The sequence below is a fragment of the Chrysochloris asiatica genome, unplaced genomic scaffold, assembly GCF_000296735.1.
Source record: "Chrysochloris asiatica unplaced genomic scaffold, ChrAsi1.0 scaffold00010, whole genome shotgun sequence".
NCBI lineage: Eukaryota > Metazoa > Chordata > Mammalia > Afrosoricida > Chrysochloridae > Chrysochloris > Chrysochloris asiatica.
Window position 1 is genome coordinate 4,094,673 of NW_006408528.1, and position 24,337 is coordinate 4,119,009.

The following is a 24,337-nucleotide window of genomic DNA, read 5'->3' on the forward strand; positions in this document are numbered from 1 at the left end:
AGATGAAGCCTAGCCATCTTGGCCTCCAAGGAGCACTCTGGTTGCACTTCTTCCAAAACGGATCTATTGGTTCTTTTGGCAGTCCATGGCACTTTCAGTATTCTCCTCCAACACCACAACTCAAAGGCATCAATTCTTCTATGATCTTCCTTATTCACTGTCCAACTTTCGCATCCATATGAGGTTATTGAAAATACCATGGCTTGGGTCAGGTGCACCTTAGTCCTCAAGCTGACATCTCTACTCTTCAATACTTTAAAAAGTTCCTGTGCAGCAGATTTGCCCAATGCAATACGTCATCTGATCTCTTGACTGCTGCTTCCGCTAGTGTTGATAGTTGATCCAAGAAGAATGAAGTCCTTGACAACCTCAATCTCTTCTCCATTGATAAGAATGCTGTTTATTGGTCCAGTGGTGAGGATTTTTGTTTTCTTTACATTGAGTTATAATCCATACGTAAGGCTGTGCTCTTTGATCTTCATCAGTAAATATTTTAAGTCCTCTTCACTTTCAGCAAGCAAGGTTGTATCATCTGCATATCTCAGGTTGTTAATGTCTTCCTCCAATCCTGACTTCACGTTTTCCTTCATAGAACCCAGCTTCTCGTATTATTTGCTCAGCATACATATTGAACAAGAATAGTGAAAGAACACAACCCTGTCGCACACCTTTCCCAATTTTAATACATTCAGTGTTCCCATGCTCTGTTTGAACAACTGCCTCTTGGTCCAGGTACAGATTTCTCAGAAGTACAATTAAGTGTTCCGGAATACTCATACTTCTCAATGAGTATTCAAAGTGATATAGGGTACCGTTTGTACTCCCACCAGTAGTACATAAGAGTTACAGTTGCTTCATATGATAAATTGTTCTTAAAGGAAGTCTAAGGTGATTTTACTTTATTTCTCACTCTCCTAAACCAAGGGATATGTATTTATGAAAAACTTTTTTAAAAAGTAAACCTGGGTTTAAATGGCCAATGGTATAAATATTGAAAATGCCTGTAGAGACCCAGTGTCACACTGAACTAATGTTAGCAATGTAAGTATTAGGAGACGAGATGGCAATACACCAAATAATCAATCTACTAAAAAATACAGCTGAGTTATTGAAAAATAGTCAAGACGCATATGTGCGTTCATATTTGCTTCATGTTGTTGTTGTTGTGAAGTGCCGTAGAGTTGGTTCTGACTCATAGCGACCCTGTACAGGGTTTCCGAGGCTATAAATCTTTACGGGAGCAGAAAGCCTCATCATAGTGTAACTGAATGTAAAGAAAAAAAAGATAAAGGATTTCTATGTTTTGGAGCAAATAGAATGATAGTAATAACTGGCTCTCTTATTTCATGTAAGTCAAAGGTGGCTCAATGGAATAACCCTGGACTGCGAACCACAAAGTTGGTAGTTTGAGCCCACCAGACGCTCTGTGGGAGACAGATGAAGCTTTCTGTTCCCACAAAGATTTAAAGCCTCCGAGACCCCATACAGGGTCCCTATGACTCAGCTCTGACTCCATGGCACTTAACAACAAACTAGCTGGCGAAGAAAAATTACTAGAGAATAAACCATATGCATTGAACAACATGTTAACAAGACTGTACTTTTAGTGAAGAGAGTGGCAAGAAAGAGGTCTTGTATTAATAAGTATTATACAATATGTAAATGTGATATCCTGGGGTGAAGCTGCCTGGGTTTGAACTCCTACACTGTCATTACTAGCTACATACCACTGGGTAATTTATTTCTGGTGTCTTAGCCTCAAATTTCTCATTAGTAAAATGGGAAAAGCAATAGGACCTATCTTGTTAAAAAAAAAAGTCACGATGGCACAGTGGGCTAGGTGCTGGGCTGCTAAATGAAAGGTTGGTAGTTTGAACCCCCCAAGTGCTCTCTGGGAGTTAGTGGCAGCAGTTTGCTTCTGTAAGGCTTGACAGCCTTGGAAACCCTACTCTCTTCTGTCCTATATGGAGGCTGTGAGTCCTGGTGGGGCGCTGTGGGCTAATACGTCAGACTGCAAAGTCATTTGAACTGCAAGGTTGGTGGTTCAAGCTCACCGGCTGCTCTTTGGAAACCCTATACAGGGTCACTATGGGTCGGAATCGACTCGACAGCATTTAACACTACCAACAACATAGGCTATCTATTCTATTTTGTATGCTAAAAGGGACAATTAAGGCATTCGAAGTTTAGCACAGTACCTAGAATGTAATATAATAAGTGTTAGCTATGATTTAAATTAGATACATGAAACCTGTGAGAGCCAGAACTTGCTGGGACGGTTTTATCTTTCAGGACCTTGTAAGTTTTTCACCTTTCACAGGGTGCATGCACTCTTACTACTTTTCTATTGCTTGTTTTAGTAGAAAGTATTCAAGTTTTCCTTCTGTGAAGGGTTCCTTCTCACACAGGACCCGACTTTTGCAGGTTTTACAGGATTTGTTCTTTTCAAAAGTGACACTACTTATATAATACTGATCTGGGTGAAAATAGACCGATTTGGAAAAAGTCAAATTGAGTCTTGTATTTGCTATTTCAAGGATCCTCTGAAGATTCCACCCTGCCTTTTCAAACTTATCTGTAAGTCTTTAATCCAAAATTCAGAGTCTTTACTCCAAAATTCAGAGTCCATCCTGTGGGATACAGTATTATTATTGTTGTTGTTAAGTGCCATCGAGTTGGTTCTGACTCATAGTGACCCTGTATAGGGTTTCCAAGGAACAGCTGGTAGGTTTAGACCACCAATCTTTTGGCTAGCAGTCCAGGGCTTATTCCACAGCACCACACCAGGACTCCATGGGATACAGTAGTTTCCCAAGTATCTGAAGTGCTGTTACATTACTTGAGAGTTCAGAAAAAAGGCCTATTTACTTCAGAAAAACCAGCCACTGGAAACTCTATGGAGCACAGTTCTCTCTGATGGAACTGGCTAAACAATAACTCAGTGGTATTTCTATCTCACCCACTTGAGTTTTTCCAGTTTCAGTCCACTGTATCATAGCTGCCAGTGTATACTACTGTCATGCCTTTACTAAGCTTGTCAGACATACATGATAAAAATATGGCACCACAGAAAATAATGCTGATTTCATTCTTACAGGAAAATTGTATGCTGGCATTCTGTGGTAAGCTTCCCAAAGTTCTGCTTCTCCTTTTCAGAAACTCTTGTCTTAAATTCTGCCAAAGGCATTTGACTCTGCAAATTGCAAGTGGATTTTTGCTCCAAATGACAGTTTAAGAATTACATCTGGGAGGGCAAACAGGTTGCTTTTTGAAAACTCTGATGAAGATAGAAATCTGAGGAATTTTGGAGTTTTTCTAAGTCAAGGAAACACATATGGAAACTGTTCTTGAAAAGTTTAAAAAAGTGTTTAGGGGCCTTGTACATCGTCGTTGTTGTTGTGAGTGCCGACAAGTCGGTTCTGACTCATAGCGACCCTGTATAGAGTTTCTGAGGAGTGGCTGGTGAATTTGAGTCGCTGACCTTGCGGATCAAACCGACCTTGAGGTCGAGTGTTTCTCCTATGGCACCACACTGGGACTCCTTGTCCATAGTAGGTTTTTATAAATATTTTATAAGTTAAACATCATGACACTACTTTTTTAACAGAAAAAACTGAATAATCATAACTTTATATTTTTTTCCCTGCGATCTTAGAGTCTTATTTAGCATCTAAGTTGATGAAATCCGAAAATGATAGTTTATCTTACAGTTGTTGTTAAGTGCCGTGGAGTCGGTTCCGACTCATAGCAACCCTATATGGGGTTTCCAAGGAACTAGCTGGTTTTTTGTGTTTTCATGCATAAACTTTCCCTGTTCAATTGGAACTATTTTGTTTTTTCTTTATATTAATAACTGGAATTCTGTTAAGGCTCTTGAAGAAGACAACGTAAACTAGAAAGGAGAGAAAACACTATCAGATTTTATCCAGATGTATTATCATTTAGGTTACAAATAAAATTCTATCCCTAGTTTCTAATTTCAGTTAGGAATTTTTTTCTTTTTTAAAATAAAAATATTTTTTTTAAAGTTTAGCTTTTGAATAAAGGTTTAAATTGTTCTAAAATCATACAAATTGCAAATATGGCTCTTATTTTATTTTCAATGACTTTATTGAGAACATTTTGCAAATCTGATTTTACAAGTTAACATTTTACAATTAGAAATTTTATCACTACTTTAGTTGCAAACTTTTCAAAACACTACAGAAAATCCTTTATTTTTTTGGATTTTTCTGTTCCATGCTGAGCTCCTGAGATATATTTTTTCTTTCAGCTTCATTTTCATCTTCCTGTGAAATAAATTTTAGAAAATATTAAAATATGAATTTTAGGGCAGTTTATCAGCTCTACTTAACACATTTTAATTGTATTTACCTGACGAATGATTAACTAGTATGACTTCAGTACTCCTAGGAAAAAGACAATAAACACAAATGGTAAAGCTATATAATATTTAAATATCTGTCGTGGGTGCTATCTTATATTTTACTTTTTTGTCAAAATTTTTCTGATATGCTTTTAAGAGCAACCAATTTCATCAATGCCCTAAAAATTACTTTTGAAAACTGCCATGGAAAAATATTCTTTTTAGGGAGTGAACCAGATATTTTTACTTCATTGTTTGATAAAAAACAATAAATTTAACTTCAGAGACACTTTATGTGATCCTACATGGCAGTTTTGTCCCATCTAGTATACTTTCTTGACAGGTCTGCCAATTTTCCAATTACTTGTACCCCATATGTTATCTGAAGATCAGTCAGGTCTAAAATAGGAAACATGGGCATGTCAGACTATAGAATGCTTACAATCTTCTAGAGAGTTGATTCTAAATAGTGGCCTCATAATTCACAGCAGATGCCTATGGAACATGGTGAAGAAATGAAGTGACATCATAATGTCCACTTCCTAAGGAATGAAGCACATCTTGTGTTTAATATTAAATGGTGACCTTCAAGGTATAAATTATGAGAAACTGGGAAAAATATTTCATCTTACAATTTGTAACTCATCTCATCATACCTGTTCCTTCAACAATACCCTCTATAAAACAGTCTTGCTTTTTTGATTTATCACAAACGACCCTCCATATTTTTAAATAACTGAAATAAAAGGCATTGTCTAAATTTTTGAGTTAATTAAAGCATGAATCCCATTTAAAAAATATTTCTAGACAAAAGAAATATCAGTATCACCAACACATTACCCTATTACCTCTGTATCTTATAAGACCAAGATCAATTAAATTATATAATTATTGAACTCTGCTTAATGAACTGACTTATTATATAAATGCAAATCAAAATCTATAAATCTGTTTCCTGTGACAAACCATAATCCTTGCCAAGAGCCATTATTAATGAGGAGAAAACTTCCTCTATATACTTTGTGTCTCTACAAACTTAACAACATTTATAATTTAGGCTTTGACAACACCAGAAAAATAGAGCAATGATCAAGATCACCATCAATTCAAGTCAAACAGAGATGTGAGATGCAAGGGACAGAGTTCTGAGTACCATTTTTGGTGACATAATTTTAATACATTTTTTAAACATAACAGCCGCTGATTATTCACTTTTTCCAATTTATGTCTATGGATAGGTATATTCTACTCAACTCTACTTGATATGCTTTTGAAAATCCATTGATGAATAGGCTATTTCCACTTTTAAACATATGTTCTTAAAGAATACATTTTAATTGTATCGTAATAACTAGTAATTTTGACTCTATGCATGTCACTTAATTTTTCAGATCAGACACTGCCGAACTGTTAAATTTCTAGGTAAATAAAGGCGGCAAGGATTTTTTGTTAGATAGCATCGCATTTTGTTAGGCAGTATTTATATGCTCCTTTAGTCAGGGCCTTATTTTTTATATCAATATTCCTAGCATTTAACACATGTGTTTTGGTAATTTGGGGATAATAGGTAGTCCTGGTGTGGCACTGTAGGATAAGCACTTGACTGCTAACCACAAGGTAGGTGGTTCAAACCTACCAGATGCTCTTTGGAAACCCTATACAGGGTTGCTTTGAGTTGGAACTGACTTGACACTTAACAAAAACATACTTTGTTTAATGGTGAACTGCAAAATGAATATGAGATCTGCCTGAACTAATGCTTTCTGGGTGGCAAAAACAGTTTGTATTCTGCTAGTGTGGCACCGCAGGATAAGCACTAGACCTCAAGTTTCATTTGCACTGTAAGGTCGGCGGTTCAAACTCATCAGTCACTCCTCGGAAAGCTCATACAAGGTCGCTTTAGCTCACTAGTTGTTTGTGTTATTTGCTGCCAGGTCAGTTCTGACTCACAGAGAAACCATATAGGATTTTTTAGACTGTAAATCTTTACAGGAGTAGAAAACATCATCCTTCTCCCATGGAGCAGCTGGTGGTTAGAAGTCCAGTGCTTATTCTACAGAGTCACTGTGCTACCCTAACATAGTAGAACAACAATGAAACGTGAATGTTTGAGTAACTTTAACCAAAATTGCCATTATCAAGCTCATATCTTTACACTTGTTGTTAAGTACCATCGAGTTGGTTCTGACCCATAGTGATCCTGTATAGGGTTTCTCAGGAGTGGCTGGTGACCTTGAACTGCTGACCTTGCAGTTCAATCCGACGTTACAGTCCAGAGTATTAACCCACAGTGCCACATGGAGACTTTATCATGTGGACATTATACTAATTTTCCACACCTGTATTATTTTCGGTTTAACAAAATTAATTTTCCCTAGTAACCTTCAGTAGTGCTTTAAGTAAAAATAGGACTATGAGGACTTAATAATGACAATTGGAATAATATAGTTTATCCTCGCAATCCTAGTCCTGGTAAATAATGTCTGGGGTCTTAAAAGCTTGTGTGTAGTCATCTAAGATACAGCTGCTGGCCTCTACTCATCCAGAACAAAAGGCAGGAAGAAACCAAAACCTCAGAGATAAAACTAGTTCACAGGACAAACAGTCTCATCTATTCATTCCAGGATAACTAGGTGGGAACCTCAAATTCTTTTTTAAAATCTAGACTTTACGGGAGTGGTTGAGCCTGGAGGTCTTCCTGAGCTACTACCCTGAGATACTCTTTAAGCCTTGAACCAAAGCTAGCCCCCGAGGCCACCTTTAAGATAAACAGCAAATTGGCTCACAAAATAATGATTATCATCACTGAGTACTGTGCTCCTTTAAAGACTTATATCTATATGAGACCAGATGATCAACAATCACTTTAAAAGAAAGATGAGACGGTATGGGAGCAGGAAAACTAGATGAATGAAAACAGAACCACCCTGAATGTAAATAAGGAGAATGTTCATGTACTGGGAAGTGTGGAAATCAATGACACTGAACAATCTTTGTAGAAAGTATGGAATGGGTACTTAAATTTCTGTGTAAAACATCACTGAAAATAAAATAAACTATTAATTTTTATTTTTTTTTAAAAAAGGCTTAATAATACCTTGAAGACCAGAAAATATATGCACACTTTGTTTTCACATTTAACTAGGAATACAAACTGTAGAACTTCATTTTAAGTGAAATAAGGTCATTTATGCAACTTCCATTCATTTGAATATGGTATTGTATGTACAAAAATATAGGGAAATATGAGGGCGTTTCCAAAAAATTCATGGGAAAATGGAATTGAAAGCCAATAGAATTTTCCCATGAATTTTCTGAAGCCCCTTCATTATGCCAGTATGGAATGCTGGTGTGGTGCTGTAGGATAAGCACTGTACTGCTAACTGCAAGGTCAGTGGTTCAAACACGCCAGCTGCTCCTCGGAAACCCTATACAGGGTTGTCATGAGCTGGAACTGACTTGACAGCACTTAACATATGCCAGTAAATTAACATTCTTAAGATAATGAAAGTTTTTCATGGTTGTGTTGTTACATTTTTCTTAGTGATTAAGTACAATTTATATGCATGTCTTGACTAGCACTCCCTTCTATTTAAGACAGGTGCACAACTGTTCCACAGTTTTCTTTATGCTGAGGACTTCAAAGGAACAGTAATAAGAGTTTATCATAAACAGAAGCATTAGAATTTGATCCAATAAAACTCTAGAAGGGATTTTAGAGATTTCTTTGAGGTGAAGATTGAGAGGGGGTGAAGTGGGGGAAATGATATGTGTTTTAACATTGCAAGTCAATTTATGTAAGAACTTTATATTCAGTTTAAGATTAATAAAATCATTAAAGTAGCCCAGGCATCAAATCAAATATCGTTGCCAAATAACTGTATGTTGTTGTTGTCACTACATGCCGTCAAGTTGGTTCAGACTCATAGCGACCCTATGGAGCAGGTAGTGAGTTTGAATTGCTGACCTTGTGGTTCAAATCAACCTTGCAGTCCAGTGCTTTATCCCACAGTGCCACACCAGGACTGTATAGATAAATAAAATTATAAATAAAGAGATTTTTACCAAAGCATTTCTTTACTACTGGATATTAAAGGCAAAGAAAGAGTTCTTCTGATAGACGGCAGGTTTTTGTTACTCTGTGCTGAGATAAGACATCTGCTTGTTTCCCAATGAAAGAAGACCCTTGCTACATGGATCACTTTCTTGGTGACAGCCCTGACAAGTTTGACATTTGTTTCATGAAGAGTTCTGAAGCAACCAGCAAGAAAATGGACCCTTTGGGGTTACCAGAAAGTAAGTGTATCTCTTTAATGTGTAAGCTAAATTAAAAAAAATAAAAAATTTAAAAGTTGATTATAACAACCCTGTAGATCTGCTAGTTATCTGTAAAATTTAAAGAATGCACATTGACATAAGTGTAATATCCATTAATGTCAAATAACTACATTTGATGCCTTTGTGTTCTTGCTCTTTTTAGAGCGGCAGACAGGCTACAGTGAGGACTGAACATTTCTAGGACATGATAATGGTTTACTGTACAAAGTGGCAATATGAGACTAACAATTATTCTAAGAGGGGAAGAAGTAAAAACTCTACCAAATTTATCTATTAAATCCTTCTTAACAATGAGTAAAACTAGCAAGATTTTGTTTAATTGGTATTCAGCCTACACTATCAATTTGGAGTAGAGGTGCCCTTCTATTTTTCATTATTTATAAACTTGATTGAGTTGTCATAATAGTTCAAAGAATGGAGGCTAGTTAAAAAAAAAAAAAAATCAAAGTTATCCATCCTGCTTTTCCTTTTTCTTAGGAGGTAACCAACTCCTAAGGAAAACAGCCAATTATTTTAGCAACTGGAATTTCTACTGCTCAGGTGGTATTTGCACTCACATCATAGTCTACATAGTGAAATGACTGTGTATTTACCCTGTTAGCTGCCAAATTTTTAAGTGATTTCTTTTAAAGGTAGGATTGTACAAAGGGACAACTTTCCCTATTGGGCCTTTTGATCTTTAAAAATAGCTATGTAAGTAATTTTATAATGGAAAAGCCTGACAAAATACCATCTTGACCAAGTAATCAAGATTTGTATTACCAGTAATACAAATTGACAGTAAGTCCCTGAATGACACATTAAGAAGGATGCATCATCTCTGGAGTATCCTTTCCAATAATGCACAAGCTCAATCTAAGCATGAGAAAACAGCAGATACGCTCAAATGGAAGGACATTCTACAAACTAACTGGATAGTATGCTTCAAAAGTGTTAAGATCAGAAGACTTGGAACTATCATAGATTAGAAGACACTAAAGGGAACACACTGCTAACCTCGCTAATCGCAAGCTCGGCAGTTCAAACCCACCAGCCATTCTTGGAAACCCTATACAGTGTTGCAACGCATCAGAACCGACTGGATGGCATTCAATGGCAGCAACCACTGTTACCTACTACTAAAGAGACATAGGAGCTCTGGTAGTGTAGTGGTTATGAATCAGGCCGCAAACCTTAAGGTCAGCAGTTCAAAACTACCAGCTGTTCCACGGGAGGAACATGAGGCTTTCTGCTCGCATAAGGATTTATAGCCTCGGAAACCCTGTACAGGGTTGCTGTAAGTCAGTTATGACTCCGTGGCACATAAGCACCACCACCAAGGAGACATAACTAAATACAACATGAGATCTTGACCAGAAACAGTGCATTAATGGGAAATTGGCAAAATCTGAATATAGTCTATAAATTAGTTAATAATAGTATTGTCTCACTGTTAATTTCCTGGGTATGATAATTATACTATGGTTTATATAAGATGATAAAACTTTGGCAAGCTGGAAAAAAGGTAAATGGAAATTCTCTGTACTATTTCTGCCACTTTTCTGTAAGTCTAAAATGATTTCAAAGTAAAAACATAAATTGAAAAATGTAAATGGCCACTTTAATATTTTTTAATTTAAATAATGTATAAGCAGAGTGAACCAAGAATCTAAGACACCTCAAGTACACTGAAATGTTAAACTCGAGTGGTTTGTTTTCCTTGATCTACTTACAATTCCTTTCCTAAGTTCTTTAAATGCTCAGAATGGTGATGATTTTGATTTCTTATCTATGTTATCCATCCTGCTTTGCCATTTTCTTACCTTTCCAGTATGAGCATGTAGTCTTTTCATTATCAGAAAACATACTTTTTTAACAGTTCCCTTTGTAGCCTGGTCACTTGAGTTATTTTAGGAAATAAATGAAAATAATGGAGACTCTACATTTACCATAAGCATGATGTCAGTATTTTTCCTTTACTAAATTTGCTATTCAAAGCAAACATAAGTTTTTACACGAGTAAGAAGACATGAGAAGCCGTAAAATAAATATGCACTAATCTAAAATGTTTCTATTTGCTCATATTTTCTTCAACTCTTTAATATTCCTTTGACCAATAAGAGAAGCAGAAGTTGTAATTGGATTCAAATTAACAGTAGAAATTACCATCATGATTTAAAAATGGTCCTTTTGAAAAAAGAAAGGATATTCTTGATAACAATATATAGGCACACTCTCAACTAGTTCTAAGTGTTGGTAGTTTATAGGGGGAAAAAAATGTAGAAAAGCAATATATATTGTTCTAACCTGTGGCCAAAACTGTCTTCTCTTACAGATTTAAAATGCACAAACAGACCTCAGCACCATTTGAGATTGTGCTTTTAATCCAGAAAATATGCTAGTGCTGCACAACAAGGAAAAAATTGATCTTAATAACTGGAAAAATACTGATGATAATGAAAATGTTTTAGGCAAAACGAGCACGCTGTATGCTTCAGACTACAATTAATTAGAGTTTTTAACGTTTTACAATTTCACCATAATTCTTTAAATGGTGCATTTACTTCATGGTAATAAACACTTGGATCATTAAGTAAAGTGCAAAATGTGTGTGATGTGCTACATTTAACAACCTTTGGACCTTTTTTCTGTACTTCTGCATTTGGTTCTGCAGTGCATTGAATAAGCAATTGAAGACCACAATTAAATTTCCTGACTTTGCATATTTGAGATTCTTAGTTCCTTTAATACAACAGGCAATTAATCTACCATTCTACAACTGAATCCCAAGTCTAGTGGGCCATGATAAATAATGAAATGAACTTACAAGAATATGCTTAATTAAATTTACTGTAAAAATCATAAGGTTTTTTTTTTTTTTCTTATCACAGAACTGCATGTTTAATTGGAAAGTTATGGCTATATGTAAATTAATTTGGGAGTGTTTATTATATTAGTAAGTCCATCTGAAACACATATGTCATTAAACAGAATAGTGACATTTTATAAATTTCTGCTTTTTCCAGTATTTTGTGATACAAACATAAAGGAAGCCCTCTTTATTTAGTGTTACAAAACCGAGTTTATTTTAATAACAATTAGGATATAAAAAAGGCAGTAATGAGCTTCTAATTTCATGTAGGAGAATACATGAATCATTCTAGGTCACCCTCCTTTTAAATTTTATTTTTTATTGTGGAAGTTTACAGAGCTAATTGGTTTTCCATTCGACAATTGATACACATTTTGTTTCATGACACTGATCTGAATCCCCACAAGCTAACAGCCTTCATCCCACTTCCTTCCTGTGCTATTTCCATTTGTACTTCTTTCCTGCCTTCTTAGCTTGCTTTTGAGCAAATGTTGCCCTTTTGGACTCATGTGGTTGATTGTTCCTTCTATTCCTTTTGCTGGGCAATTATTTCTGTCTTCAATTTGTGATTCTACAACACATCTAGGAGAATCAGTTTGCTTTTCTAAGTCTTACTTTAGCTTCTTCTGTAGCTTTTTCTTCTTTGTGGTGGTTTTTTCAGTATGAATGGAGCAATTAGTAATAAGTTCAACTTCCTATGTATTATTTTAAATCAAAAGGGAATTTCTCTAACCTGGAAAGAAAGGTCCTAAGGTTGGCACAGAAGGAGGGTATATTCATAATAAAGGAAATGAAAATCAGTGAGTAAAAGGCGTCTGACAAAACAGGTTGAATAAAAGAAAGGAAATCAAATGAAAGCTAAGGTTAGGCTTGAGGTAAGGGAGACTAGGAAGAGCATAAATTCAATTCTATACATGTTGTTGTTGTTATGTGCCGTGGAGTTGGTTCTGACTCATAGCAACCCCGTACAAGGTTTCCAAAGCTGTAAATGTTTACGGGAGCAGAAAGCCTCATCTTTCTCCCATGGAACAACTGGTAGTTTGGAACTGCTGACCTTGCGGTTCGCAGCCCGATTCGTAACCACTACGCTACGAGAGCTCCTTTCTACACATGTTTATTTTTCCTACAAACCTGAGACAGCACAATTTTTATAATATGAATTTTAAAATGTTTAAAATAAGGTGTTAACTTGCTGGTGCTAAGGTTACCATAATATCGTTTTCTTCTTTTGATAGATGAGTTCTTGTGTGGCATGTTTGATAAACTCTAAAATGTTTATGGTCTTGAAAACAGGAAATATTCCTTCTTTAGCATACTTCTTGTATAGGTGGTCCCCAGCTTATGTTAGGGTTCTATTCCAACAACTGTGTCATAAATTCTAAGTCAAATATCTCTTTATTTTTAATTTTGAAAGTTTTCATTCTTTTTGCCTTTTATTATCAGTATCTTATCTGTAAATAAGTCTACTCTTTATTTACATTTGGGGGTTAAAAACATTACATATAAACAACTCTGAGTGCATATCTTAAATGAAAATTTCAGAAAATTGCATTCTGGAACATTATATATAGTACATACTACTAATAAGATAAGTAGCTCTGGTAACATAGTGGTTACGAATCGGGCTGCGAACCACAAGGTCAGCAGTTCGAAATTACCAGCTGTTCCGCAGGAGAAAGATGTTGTTGTTATGTGCCGTGGAGTTTGTTCCGACTCGTTGGGACCCTGTACAGGGTTTCCGAGGCTGTAAATCTTTACGGGAACAGAAAGCCTCATCTTTCTCCCGCAGAACATGAACTGCTGACCTTGCGGTTCGCAGCCCAGATGTAGACGAACAAAAAAATAGCTGGTCATTACTACTGTTAATGTTAACAGTCAGAGACTACCTGTATCTGGGAAACAAGCATGGAAGTGTATGCTAGAAATCTGTTGGGGGGAGGAGGAGACAAAAAAAAAAAAAAGAAAAATGTGTCTCAAATCCCATAATGTTGTTCAGTGCCCTCAAATCAGTTCATCCAACTCATAGCGACTTTGTATGGGGTTTCCGAAGCTTTAAATCTTTGTGGGAGCAGAAAGCCTCATCTTTCTCCCAGAGAGCAACTGGTAGGCTTGAATTGCGGACCTGCGGGTCGCAGTCCAGTGTTTATCAAATGGAGCCACTGTATTCCCAAACTCCATAATAGGTCAACATAAATGTATTTTCAAACAAGGGCAGTATACGCCCAATATATGGTGGTGGCGGTAGTTGTGTGCTGTGGAGTCTGTTCTGACCCATAGCAACCCAGTGTAGGGTTTCTGAGGCTGTAAATCTTTACCGCAGCAGAAAGCTTCATCTTTCTTTTGCAGAATGGCTGGTATTTTCTAACTGCTGATCTTGAGGCTAGCAGCCCGACTCCTAACCACTATGCTACCCAATATATATTTATTAAAAATGTATGCTATACCAAGGCATGATATTTAGAAAATATTTTTTAATCATCTGTTGTTAAGTACCGTGGAGTTGGTTCCGACTCATAGTGACCCTGCACAGGGTTTCCGAGGCTGTAAACCTTTACGGGAGCAGAACGCCTCATCTTTCTCCCGCGCGGAACTGCTGGTAGTTTCAAACTGCTGACCTTGAGGTTAGCAGCCTGATTCGTAACTACGCTAGTCCTGGTGTGGTGCTGTAGGTTAGTTAATGCGCCAGACTGCAAAGCCGTTTGAACTGCAAGGTCGGCGGTTCAAGCTCACAAGCTGCGCCTCGGAAACCTTATACAGGATCGCTATGGGTCGGAATCGACTCAAGGCACTTAACAACAACAACGCTACCAGAGTTCCATCTACTAGTTGCTAAATATAGCATTTCAAACATTCCAAATGTTGTTCAATCATCACCCTTACCCATTCCCAAATAACACCATAATTAATGTTACTGTATTTTATATGCAAATATTATAGAAATTCTAAAGGTTTGTTATATATATAATACCACAATACAAATATTTTTACATGGCAAAGGCCTTAAGTAGACATCTCTCAGAAGATACACAAATAGTCACTAAACATAAAAATGGAAAAAATCCTTAGTATACTAATACTTAAAGACAATACAACAAAATTCTACTTTACCCCTAGCTACTCAAGGAGAAAGTTGTTGTTAAAGTGCTGTCAGATCAGTCCCGACTCATAGTGTCCCATATATGAGGGGCTGGTGAATTTGAACCATTAACCTTCCGGTTCAAACCGACCTTGGGATTCTGTGCATTAGCCTACAGCAACATACCAGGATTCCTCAAGGAGAGGCATTTCTAAATTTATGTCATTTTCTTTTTTTGCAATAAACACACACATGCACACTTAAATTCCCAAGGGTTTAATACAATCTACCAAATTAAAGTGTAAAGAGTGAGGTATTCTGGATTATCAGTCAAACTATTGCTTTAAATTCAGCTTAAATAAAAATCAGTAATTGGGCCAGTAAATTTTTCAGATGTATAAAAATTGTTTACTATGCTCAGAAATTACTCAACTATAACTGAGTTCACACACAAACTGCAAAGTATTTATAGGCAGCATGTTTTATTTATTTTTCAAAATAAGCACCACCGATTGTACTGAAATTGGCCATTGTGTAAGCATTGGCTTCTTTTTAATAGAATTTGTTTTTTCTGTCACTATACAATGAATACTGTAGACATATTTGTTGTTGCTAAATGCCTTCGACCCTTATAGCGGCCCTGTGTAGGGTTTCCGAGGAGCAGCTGGTGGGTTTGAACAGCAGACCTCTTGGTTCAATCTGACTTTGCTGTCCAGTACAAAATATACATTAAAAAAAAAAAAAACTTAAAAAAAAATTTTAATGCTAGGGTAAATCATACGTAAGAATTACTATCATTAGAAAGTCATAATCTTTAACCATCAGAACAAGAATCAACTGTAATAAGATATAATACAGTATATGTTGTTTGTTGTTGTTGTTAAGTGCCATCGAGTCGGGTCCGACCCATAGCGACCCTGTACAGGGTTTCCAAGGGTGTAAATCTTTACGGGAGTAGAAAGCCTCATCTTTCTCCCGCGGAGTGGCTGGTAGTTTCGAACCGCTGACCTTAAGGTTCGCAGCCCGATTCGTAACCACTACGCTACCAGAGCTCCTTGTTTAGTTCTTCATAAATAGTGTTTTTCTTGTAACAGATGTTCATATTAATAGTAACATCTATTTCACCAACTTTAATCAAATATTTCAAAATGATGTCTGATCACTATCTGGAAGAAAAGAGGTACTTTTGCTTAATAAAAGAAATATCTCTTCAGAAACGTCAAATAATCTAAGATTTATTTAATTGTATAAAATATGCCTAAATAAAGTAAAAGTGTTATGCAATCTACACCTAAAAATCCATTTTTAATTTTTCTTTTTTTAAGTTATCCTATGACAGACTTTCTTGTATTGACCAATAAAATAATCTCATTTTAGAGGAGTGTGAAATATGTTTTCCCCCCTTAATCTATACTAAACATGTTATCTTTTTTAAATGTTCACAATCTTAACTCCTGGAGTAACTTCTATTCCTAGAATTTGTTGTTGCTTTTGTTTTTCCCACGAAACATTATTGGATAATGATTGTGTGCCAGACATGGGGCAAGGAACTAGAAACCACAAAGATGAATAAAATGCCTTGCTGCCTATGTTGTTATTAAGTGCTGACGACTCTGTTCTGACTCATAGCAACCCTATGCACAACAGAACTAAACACTTCTTCCTCACAATTGTTATGTTTGAGCCCTCTGGTGCTGACAGTGTCAATCCATCTTGTTGAGGGGGTCTCCCTCTTTTTAACTGGCCCTTCACTTTACCAAGCATAATGCACTAATCCACGGACTAGTCCTTCCTGACAACATGTTCAAAATATGAGAGATGAAGTCTAACCATCCTGGCTTCTAAGGAGCATTCTGGCTGTACATCTTCCAAGACTGACTTATTTGTTCTTCTGGCAATCCTTGGCACTTTCAACATTCTTTATCGACACCGTATTCAAATTCATTGATGCTTCTACAGTCTTTTTATTCATTGTCCAACTTTCACATGCATGAGGCAACTGAAAATACTATGGCTTGTGTCAGGTGTACTTTAGTCCTCAAATTGATGTTTTTGCTGTTGAACACTTTAAAGAGGTATTTTGCAGCAGATTTGCCTAGTACAGTATGTCATCTGATTTCTTGACTGCTGCTTCCATGAATGCTGATTGTGGAATCAAGCAAAATGAAGTCTTTGGAAATTTTAATCTTTTCTCGCAGTTTATGATGATGTCATTTAGTGGTCCAGTTGTGAGAATTTTCATTTTCTTTACACTGAGGTATAATCCATATTGAAGGATGTATTCCCTGATCTTCCAATAGGAGCTCATAATCCAATAGAGTAGACTGGATTATAGTTTATTATAATGCAATGGAAAACTTATCCATGGCAATAACTAAGGGAAGCGTTTTCTTAATGACCGATACTCTTCAGTGTAGAGATGGCATCCAAAGAATACACCCACCCTGGTGCCTAAAGATTAGTATTGTGAATCGTTTAAAACAAATACTTCTAATACAACATATGCATCTTTTTATTAAGATACACTCAACATTAAGAACTATTATTTTTCAGATGTAAACTTACATTTAGAAAGTGAATTTAAAAATTTTACTCCCCAGCGATCAGATTAAGTTGCTTCAAATATGTCTACTTCAAGTTGAATATTATTTTCCTCGGAGTGAACCCATTAATCTTCATTGTTTTATTGGAAATTAATAGCTCATTAGACATCCAAGTAAGACCTCTCCTATGGCACATTAATTTTGCATGGATTAAGAAAAAGTGTGTTTTGCCTCCAAAAAAGTTAAAAATACTATTTTAGAAAAATTCACACATAAAAATCCTACTCTGTATCAGCAACAACAGCCACATTCCCACAACTTGAATTTATGGTAGTCACTACTTTACATTTTAAAAAGCTCTGTGGCCTACTAGGTTACTTGTTGGGCTGCTAACAGCAAGGTCAGAAGTTCGAATCAACCAACTGCTCCACAGGAGAAAGATGAGGCTTTCTGTTCCTGTAAAGATTTATAGCCTCAGAAACCCTCAGAGGATCACTGGAAATGTATGTTTGGGGATGAGGAGGGTGCTACATTAAAAATTATAATTAAATGTTTTAGATTGTTTAAGTTATCACCATAATGAAACTACCCATCGGCATGTACTTAAGTGACTAACAAAAACAGACATCAAAAACAAGTAGTAAATCATTTACTAAGTGTGTCTGAAAATGTATTCATTTAATCAATGGTTTTTGGACTAGTTAATTATTCTATAAGGTATTTCCCAGTATTTCATATTCTAAGTTTTATTGTATACATATAATTTTTAAATGCCATGGAGTCAGTTCCGACTCATAGTGACCCTGTATAGGGTTGCCAAGGAGTGTCTGGTGGATTTGAATCACCAAAGTTGAAATCCAGTACTTATCCTACAGCTCCACACCAGGACTCCATTCTAGGCTATGGGACATTAGAAAGCCATGTCATACATTGACATTTAAAAATATACTATTTGAACAAAGATACCAAGCAAATCTACGTAAGCCTTCTCTCTATCCCTCTCTAACTGAGCTTCAACTATGTGCACTGTGTTGAGTGTTAAATCATGATATTTAAGATGGATATGGTCTCTGTCTTAGGGAAATTACAGTCATTTTGAATAAAGCAAGTGATTACGTGAATAACTATATAACTACAATTATGACAAGTGCAATGAATGATATGTATAATGTTGTAAGTAGGAGATTTAATAATAAAAACCTGAGTTTTCGGAAACTCCTTCCTCACTTTACGAAGATAACAAATACACTGAAACCTGAAAGACAAGAAGGAGTTGGCTAGGCAAAGAATCGGGGAATGAATATCAGTATAAACCTAAACACTTCATTGTCATTTAATAGATTCCAACTCTAGTAGAACTGACTATAAATCTTAGTGAAAACAGAATGTCTCACCTCTCTCCCATGAAGTAACTGATGGGTTCGAACTTCAAACCTTTTGATAAGCAGTCCAGAGGTAAGCAGCAACTAGTGGGTTTGAACCTCACACCTTTTGGTAAGCAGCCCAGTGTTTAGCCTACAGTGACACCAGGGCTCTGTTTATGTTAGGTGGTGGGGATAGTATATGGGAATAATGAGAAGGTTAAGACAGCTGAAGTCCAATGAGAGAAAAGTAGTGGGAAATGGAATGGAAAGGCAGTCAATACTGTCTTTCTGATTCTAGCATTAAGCAATGCTTCCGTTAGTTACTTTAGACTTAGTGTGCATTTGTTCAGTTTTTCTATGCAGCTCTATAGTAGAACTTAGGTTTTGTGGCCTGTGACTGGAAAACTGAGATTCAAATCCTAACCCTTATATATACACAAGAAGCAGTTGTTCGAACAGAACATGGGAACACTGAATGTTTGAAAATTGGGAAAGGTGTGTGACAAGGTTGTATTCTTTCACCATACTTATTCAACCTGTATGCTGAACAAATAATACGAGAAGCTGGGTTCTATGAAGAAAAATGTGGCATCAGGATTGGAGGAAGACTTATTAACAACCTGCGATATGCAGATGATACAACCTTGCTTGCTGAAAGTGAAGAGGACTTGAAACATTTACTTATGAAGATCAAAGAGCACAGCCTTCGATATGGATTACATCTCAATGTCAAGAAAACAAAAATCCTCACCACTGGACCAATAAACAACATTCTTATCAATGGAGAAAAGATTGAAGTTGTCAAGGACGTCATTCTTCTTGGATCAACTATCAACACTCGCGGAAGCAGCAGTCAAGAGATCAGACGATGTATTGCACTGGGCAAATCTGCTGCAAAGGAACTTTTTAAAGTATTGAAGAGCAGAGATGTCAGCTTGAGGACTAGGGTGCGCCTGACCCAGGCCATGGTGTTTTTAATAGCCTCATATGGATGCGAAAGCTGGACAGTGAATAAGGAAGATCGTAGAAGAATTGATGCCTTTGAGTTGTGGTGTTGGAGGAGAATACTGAAAGTGCCATGGACTGCCAAAAGAACCAATAGATCTATTTTGGAAGAAGTGCAGCCAGAGTGCTCCTTGGAGGCCAGGATGGCTAAGCTTCGTCTCTCCTACTTTGGACATATTGTCCGGAGGAAACAGTCACCGGAGAAGGATATCATGCTGGGTAAGGTGGAGGGTCAGAGAGAAAGAGGAAGACCCCCAACGAGATGGATCAGCCAGGTGGCATCATTGATGGCGTCAAGTGTGGCGGCAGTAGTAAGGTTGGCCCAGGATCGGGCATTGTTTCGTTCTGCTGGGCATGGGGTCACTATGAGTCGGTTCCGACTCAATGGCACCTGACAACAACAATATATACACTATCCAGCGCTATGCAATGCTTAGAAAATTAATCTCCCTAGTCGTCATTTTTCTCACATATAAAATGGTAATTTAACAATTATCGACAAGTTAGAATATGAAATAAAATGGCGGATCCTAGCATAGCGTCTGGCTCGGAGAAAGCACTCAGTTAACGCTGTTCCCTCCTTTCAGGGTTAACTTTTGACAGGATTTATCTACCAGTGGCCTGCTGATATGCAAGTAGTGGGGATCCTCTTCAAAAACAAAAATACTTTCTTAATTAATAACCATTATTGTATTAAAAGGTAGTTCTGGTAGTGTAGTGGTTACGAATCGGCCTGCGAGCCACAAGGTCAGCAGTTCGAAACTACCAGCCGCTCCGCGGGAGAAAGATGAGTCGGTCTGCTCCCGTAAAGATTAACAGACTCGGAAATCCTGTGTAGGGTCTCTATGAGTTGGAACCGACTCCACGGCACATAACAACAACAATTGTATTAAATAGAATACAGTTCCATCTATGTGTCTGATGGGTTTGTACTGCTGACCTGTGGTTCAAACCAACATTACGGTCCAGTGCTTATCCTACAATGCCAGTGTAGAACTGTACTCCATTTTCTAAGGCTGGTTTCCCAATCACCAGGTTTTACTCCTGAATTGTTTCTGGGCAGACTCAAACCTCCAACCTTTTGATTAGAAGCTAAATACACTCCTCTGTGGAGCCCTGGTGCACCACTGTTGGACTGCTAACTGCAAGGTCTTTGGTTCAAACCCACCAGCCACTCCTTGGAAATGCTATACAGCGTTGCCATGAGAAGGTACTTAACCACCATCATCACCACCATCACCAAAGGGTATCTAAAATCTGTTTAGTACTTTTCATCTCCATTGTCAGTATCTTAATCTAAGCGATTGTGTTTCTTGCCAGGATAACTCCAACAGCCTCTTCATCAGCCTTCTTGCTTTTATGCTTTCACTTGAACAAGCCCTTCTTCATATGTTATGTTGTTACATGATGTTAAGTCATTGTTTGGACTTATGTTCTTGTTGTTGTTGTTAAGTGCCGTCAAGTCGATTCTGACCCATAGCGACCCTATATAGGGTTTCCAAGGAGCAGCTAGTGAGCTTGAACCACCAACCTTGCAGTTCATGCTACTCTGCACTCTGATGCATTAGCCCACAGCACCACACCAAGACTTATAGAGACCCTGAATAGGGTTTCTGAGGAACAACTGGTGAGTTTTAACTGCCAACCCTGTGGTTCAACCTGACTTTGCTGTCCTGCAGCGCCACACCAGGACTCCATTCTTCAAATAGCAGGCGGTGATCTTTGTAAGGCAAAAATCCCATCATATCTCAAACCCTGCTTAACACCCTTTGCATTTAGAATAAATTTCAAACTCCTGCCATGGCCTTCATAAAATCTCATGTCATCTGGGCCCTCCTACTTTCAGCCTCCTATTACAAAAATCTCCAACTTGGTCATCTGGCTCCAAGTATTCTGGCATTCCATCTGATTCCTGAACCATGTACTTCCTGCCTGTTTCCTCTGCCCCTAATCTTTATATGGGTAGTTTTTCCTGTCATACAGATCTTAGTCAGAGAGGGGTTATCTGACTCCATGTATAAATCAGTCCTTTTCCACCACTCAAACAGAACGTTGTCTGTAACATTTATCATACTAATATATTATTTACTTATCATCTGTCTTCCTTCACTAGAAAGTAAGCTCTATGACAGAAGGATTTTTTCCCTCTTTTTTACTACAGTATACTCCAGAGCCAATGCCATTCTTGCATCATATCCTCTCAATGAATATTTGTTAACTATATAAATGAATTTCCTACTATACAGAAGACTTGTTGTTGCTGTGTGCTGTCAAGACAGTTCTGAATCATAGCAAGAAGATTTCAGAAGCTATAAATCTTTACAGGGGCAGAAAGCCTCATGTTTCTCCCATGGAGCGGCTAGTAGTTTCGAACTGCTGACCTTAAGGTTCGCAGTCCGATTTGTAACCACTACGCTACCAGAGGGGCAGAAAGCCTCATCTTTCTCGTATGGAATGATTGGTGGATTCAAACTGCTTACCTATATAGAAGATTTTTTGTGTGTGTTTACTCAGTACTAAATATTTACATTCACTCTCTGTAATCCTCATAAATACCAGTTAAGATAAATATGATCCCTCTTCTTGTTGAAGAAATTGAGGAGTGGTGACCATAAGGCGCTTGCCTTTAGTCACACACTTAGAAATGTTAGAGGAGCTGGCATTCAAACCTAGGTCTAACCCTAAAGAGTATTCTCTTTTCAATATACCCTATGGACAATTAGAATTGCTCATGATCAATAAACTTAAAATTACCTTTCCAAAACAGTTTTTGTCCAAGGGAAATCAATCATATTATCCCGTTTGATAGAAAGGTTCTCAATCTATCTTGACGAATCTATAAAAAATCAAAATTTAACTCCAAAAATAGTTTGACTATTCTTCTATTTGGTAATTATGACAATCTTGATAAATATACCAATGGTCTTGTTGTTTTTGTCAAGTTTGCTAATAATATTTAAGAATTACTAAATCTCAACAAGAAGCAGAAATAGTAGTGACAAAATGATGGAAGGCAGCCTCCAGGTTACAAACAAGATGTGTTTCTGTGTACTTAAGGATTTGTAGGTGAGTCAGACCAGGTGCATACATTCCTATGTAGTCTTACTTTAGCGCAAGGAAAAGTTCTAAGGTTTTTCAATGATTTAAAAAGCTGTTATGTGCTGCAAGTGAAAGGGATAGTGATTAAAAATGTGTTCAGTTCAAACATTTCAAAGTGAGGACAAATGTACATAACATATAAGTTGTCAGTAAGTGGGACTTCCATAACCAGGGGACTGCCTCTATTAAAAAAATGGTTGCAGGGACCAGTTTCTGATTAACACAAAATTCTGCCATTACCATGAAATGACTGCTTTTATGTCCTCAAATAAGCTCATGCAAAGAGAATTTATTATCAAGGTCTATGGCTTTCTCGATTCTTTGACAGTTACTAACATAAAAGCTGACTCTGTAAGCAAGAAGCAATAACCTCTATGTATTAGAGAAAAATCATAATCCTTGAGAAATAGGTTCATCCACACAGGACTCTTGGGGTTCTTGGAAATGTTGAGTGTTCAAATTCAAGGTCCTTAAAGAGAAGTAGGACTTCTAGAGTAATACTGTAGGATGTGCACTGCTAACTCCAAAGTCAGTGGTTCAAACCCACCGGCTCCTCGCTATACAGGGTCACTATGAGTCAGAACTGACTTGAAATTACTTAACAACAACAACAAAGGGAGATACTAGTATATTAAAATGTTAAAATGGACGTTGGTTTGTTGTATATTTATTTACTACAATAAAAAAACGAATATAAAGCTCTGACACATAATAGTTAACAAAAAATGAAGTTATAAATTAAAGCACATAAAATGAGAAAATATACAAAAGTTAATGACCTCACAGCCACTTTATGTGGCAATGACATTGTTCAATCAAAAATACATTAAACATTTAGAAAGTGGTAATTTTCATACTACAGATGCTTACTAGTCAATTACCCAGCACATTTAAATTTACAACTTCCCACTGCACTGAGGATTTAAAAAAAATTTTATTTTACTATTTTAATTTTTAAATTACTGGTATATCTTTTATCATACATGGAAAACAGGTAACTGAAATGTAGTTTATTCTAATTTTCTTTTTAAATAGAAAATAAATTGTACCCACAGAATTTCACTGCTGTTTGAAATGTTTTATTGAGATAGCAGCTTTAAAAGACTGATTAAAGCAGGAATATGACTGAGATATAGAAGACGTTTGAGACCATGATGTCATTTTGTTCCCTTGAACAAAATGGGCTGAAAGACTGTTAAGACTTCAATATACAAATGGTATATCCCATAATTAATTTGAGTGAATTATTTCATACACACAGGAAACAGTATAATAAACCTTACAAATAACATGTTGATTTCTAGAAAAGTACAGGGAAAACTTGGAAACATTCTGTTGTTTAGAAAAAAAAAAAAAAAAAATGCAAGCTTGTAACATACAAAGTAAATCTATGTGCCTATTTAAACTGGTGGTGGTGGTTCCGACTCATAGCGACCCTGTACAGGGTTTCCGAGGCTGTAAATCTTTACAGGAGCAGAAAGCCTCCTCTTTCTCCTGTGGAACAGCTGGTAGTTTCAAACTGCTGACCTTGAGGTTAGTAGCCCAACTTGTAACCACTACATTACCAGAGCTTCTAGCCTATTTAAACTAAGCTTTACTTAAAAAAGAAAATGATGTGCATGAAACAATGAGGAGAAAGATGTAAAAACAACAACAAAAAATGGTGAAAAGTACTCTTCCTGTTTACCTCCCTCC

The 24,337-nt window shown here is 36.7% G+C and overlaps 1 protein-coding gene across 1 annotated transcript in view; it reads right to left on the minus strand.

Annotated features, from left to right (window-relative positions):
• Positions 1-4,159: 4,159 nt before the first annotated feature.
• The window catches only part of PHF14 (PHD finger protein 14), a 210,522-nt gene continuing 190,344 nt past the window's right edge, over positions 4,160-24,337 (minus strand). The window contains exon 17 of the mRNA XM_006834249.1: positions 4,160-4,289. Coding sequence (XP_006834312.1) covers positions 4,215-4,289 — 75 coding nt within the window. The 3' untranslated portion in view covers positions 4,160-4,214. The remainder of the gene's footprint in view (positions 4,290-24,337) is intronic.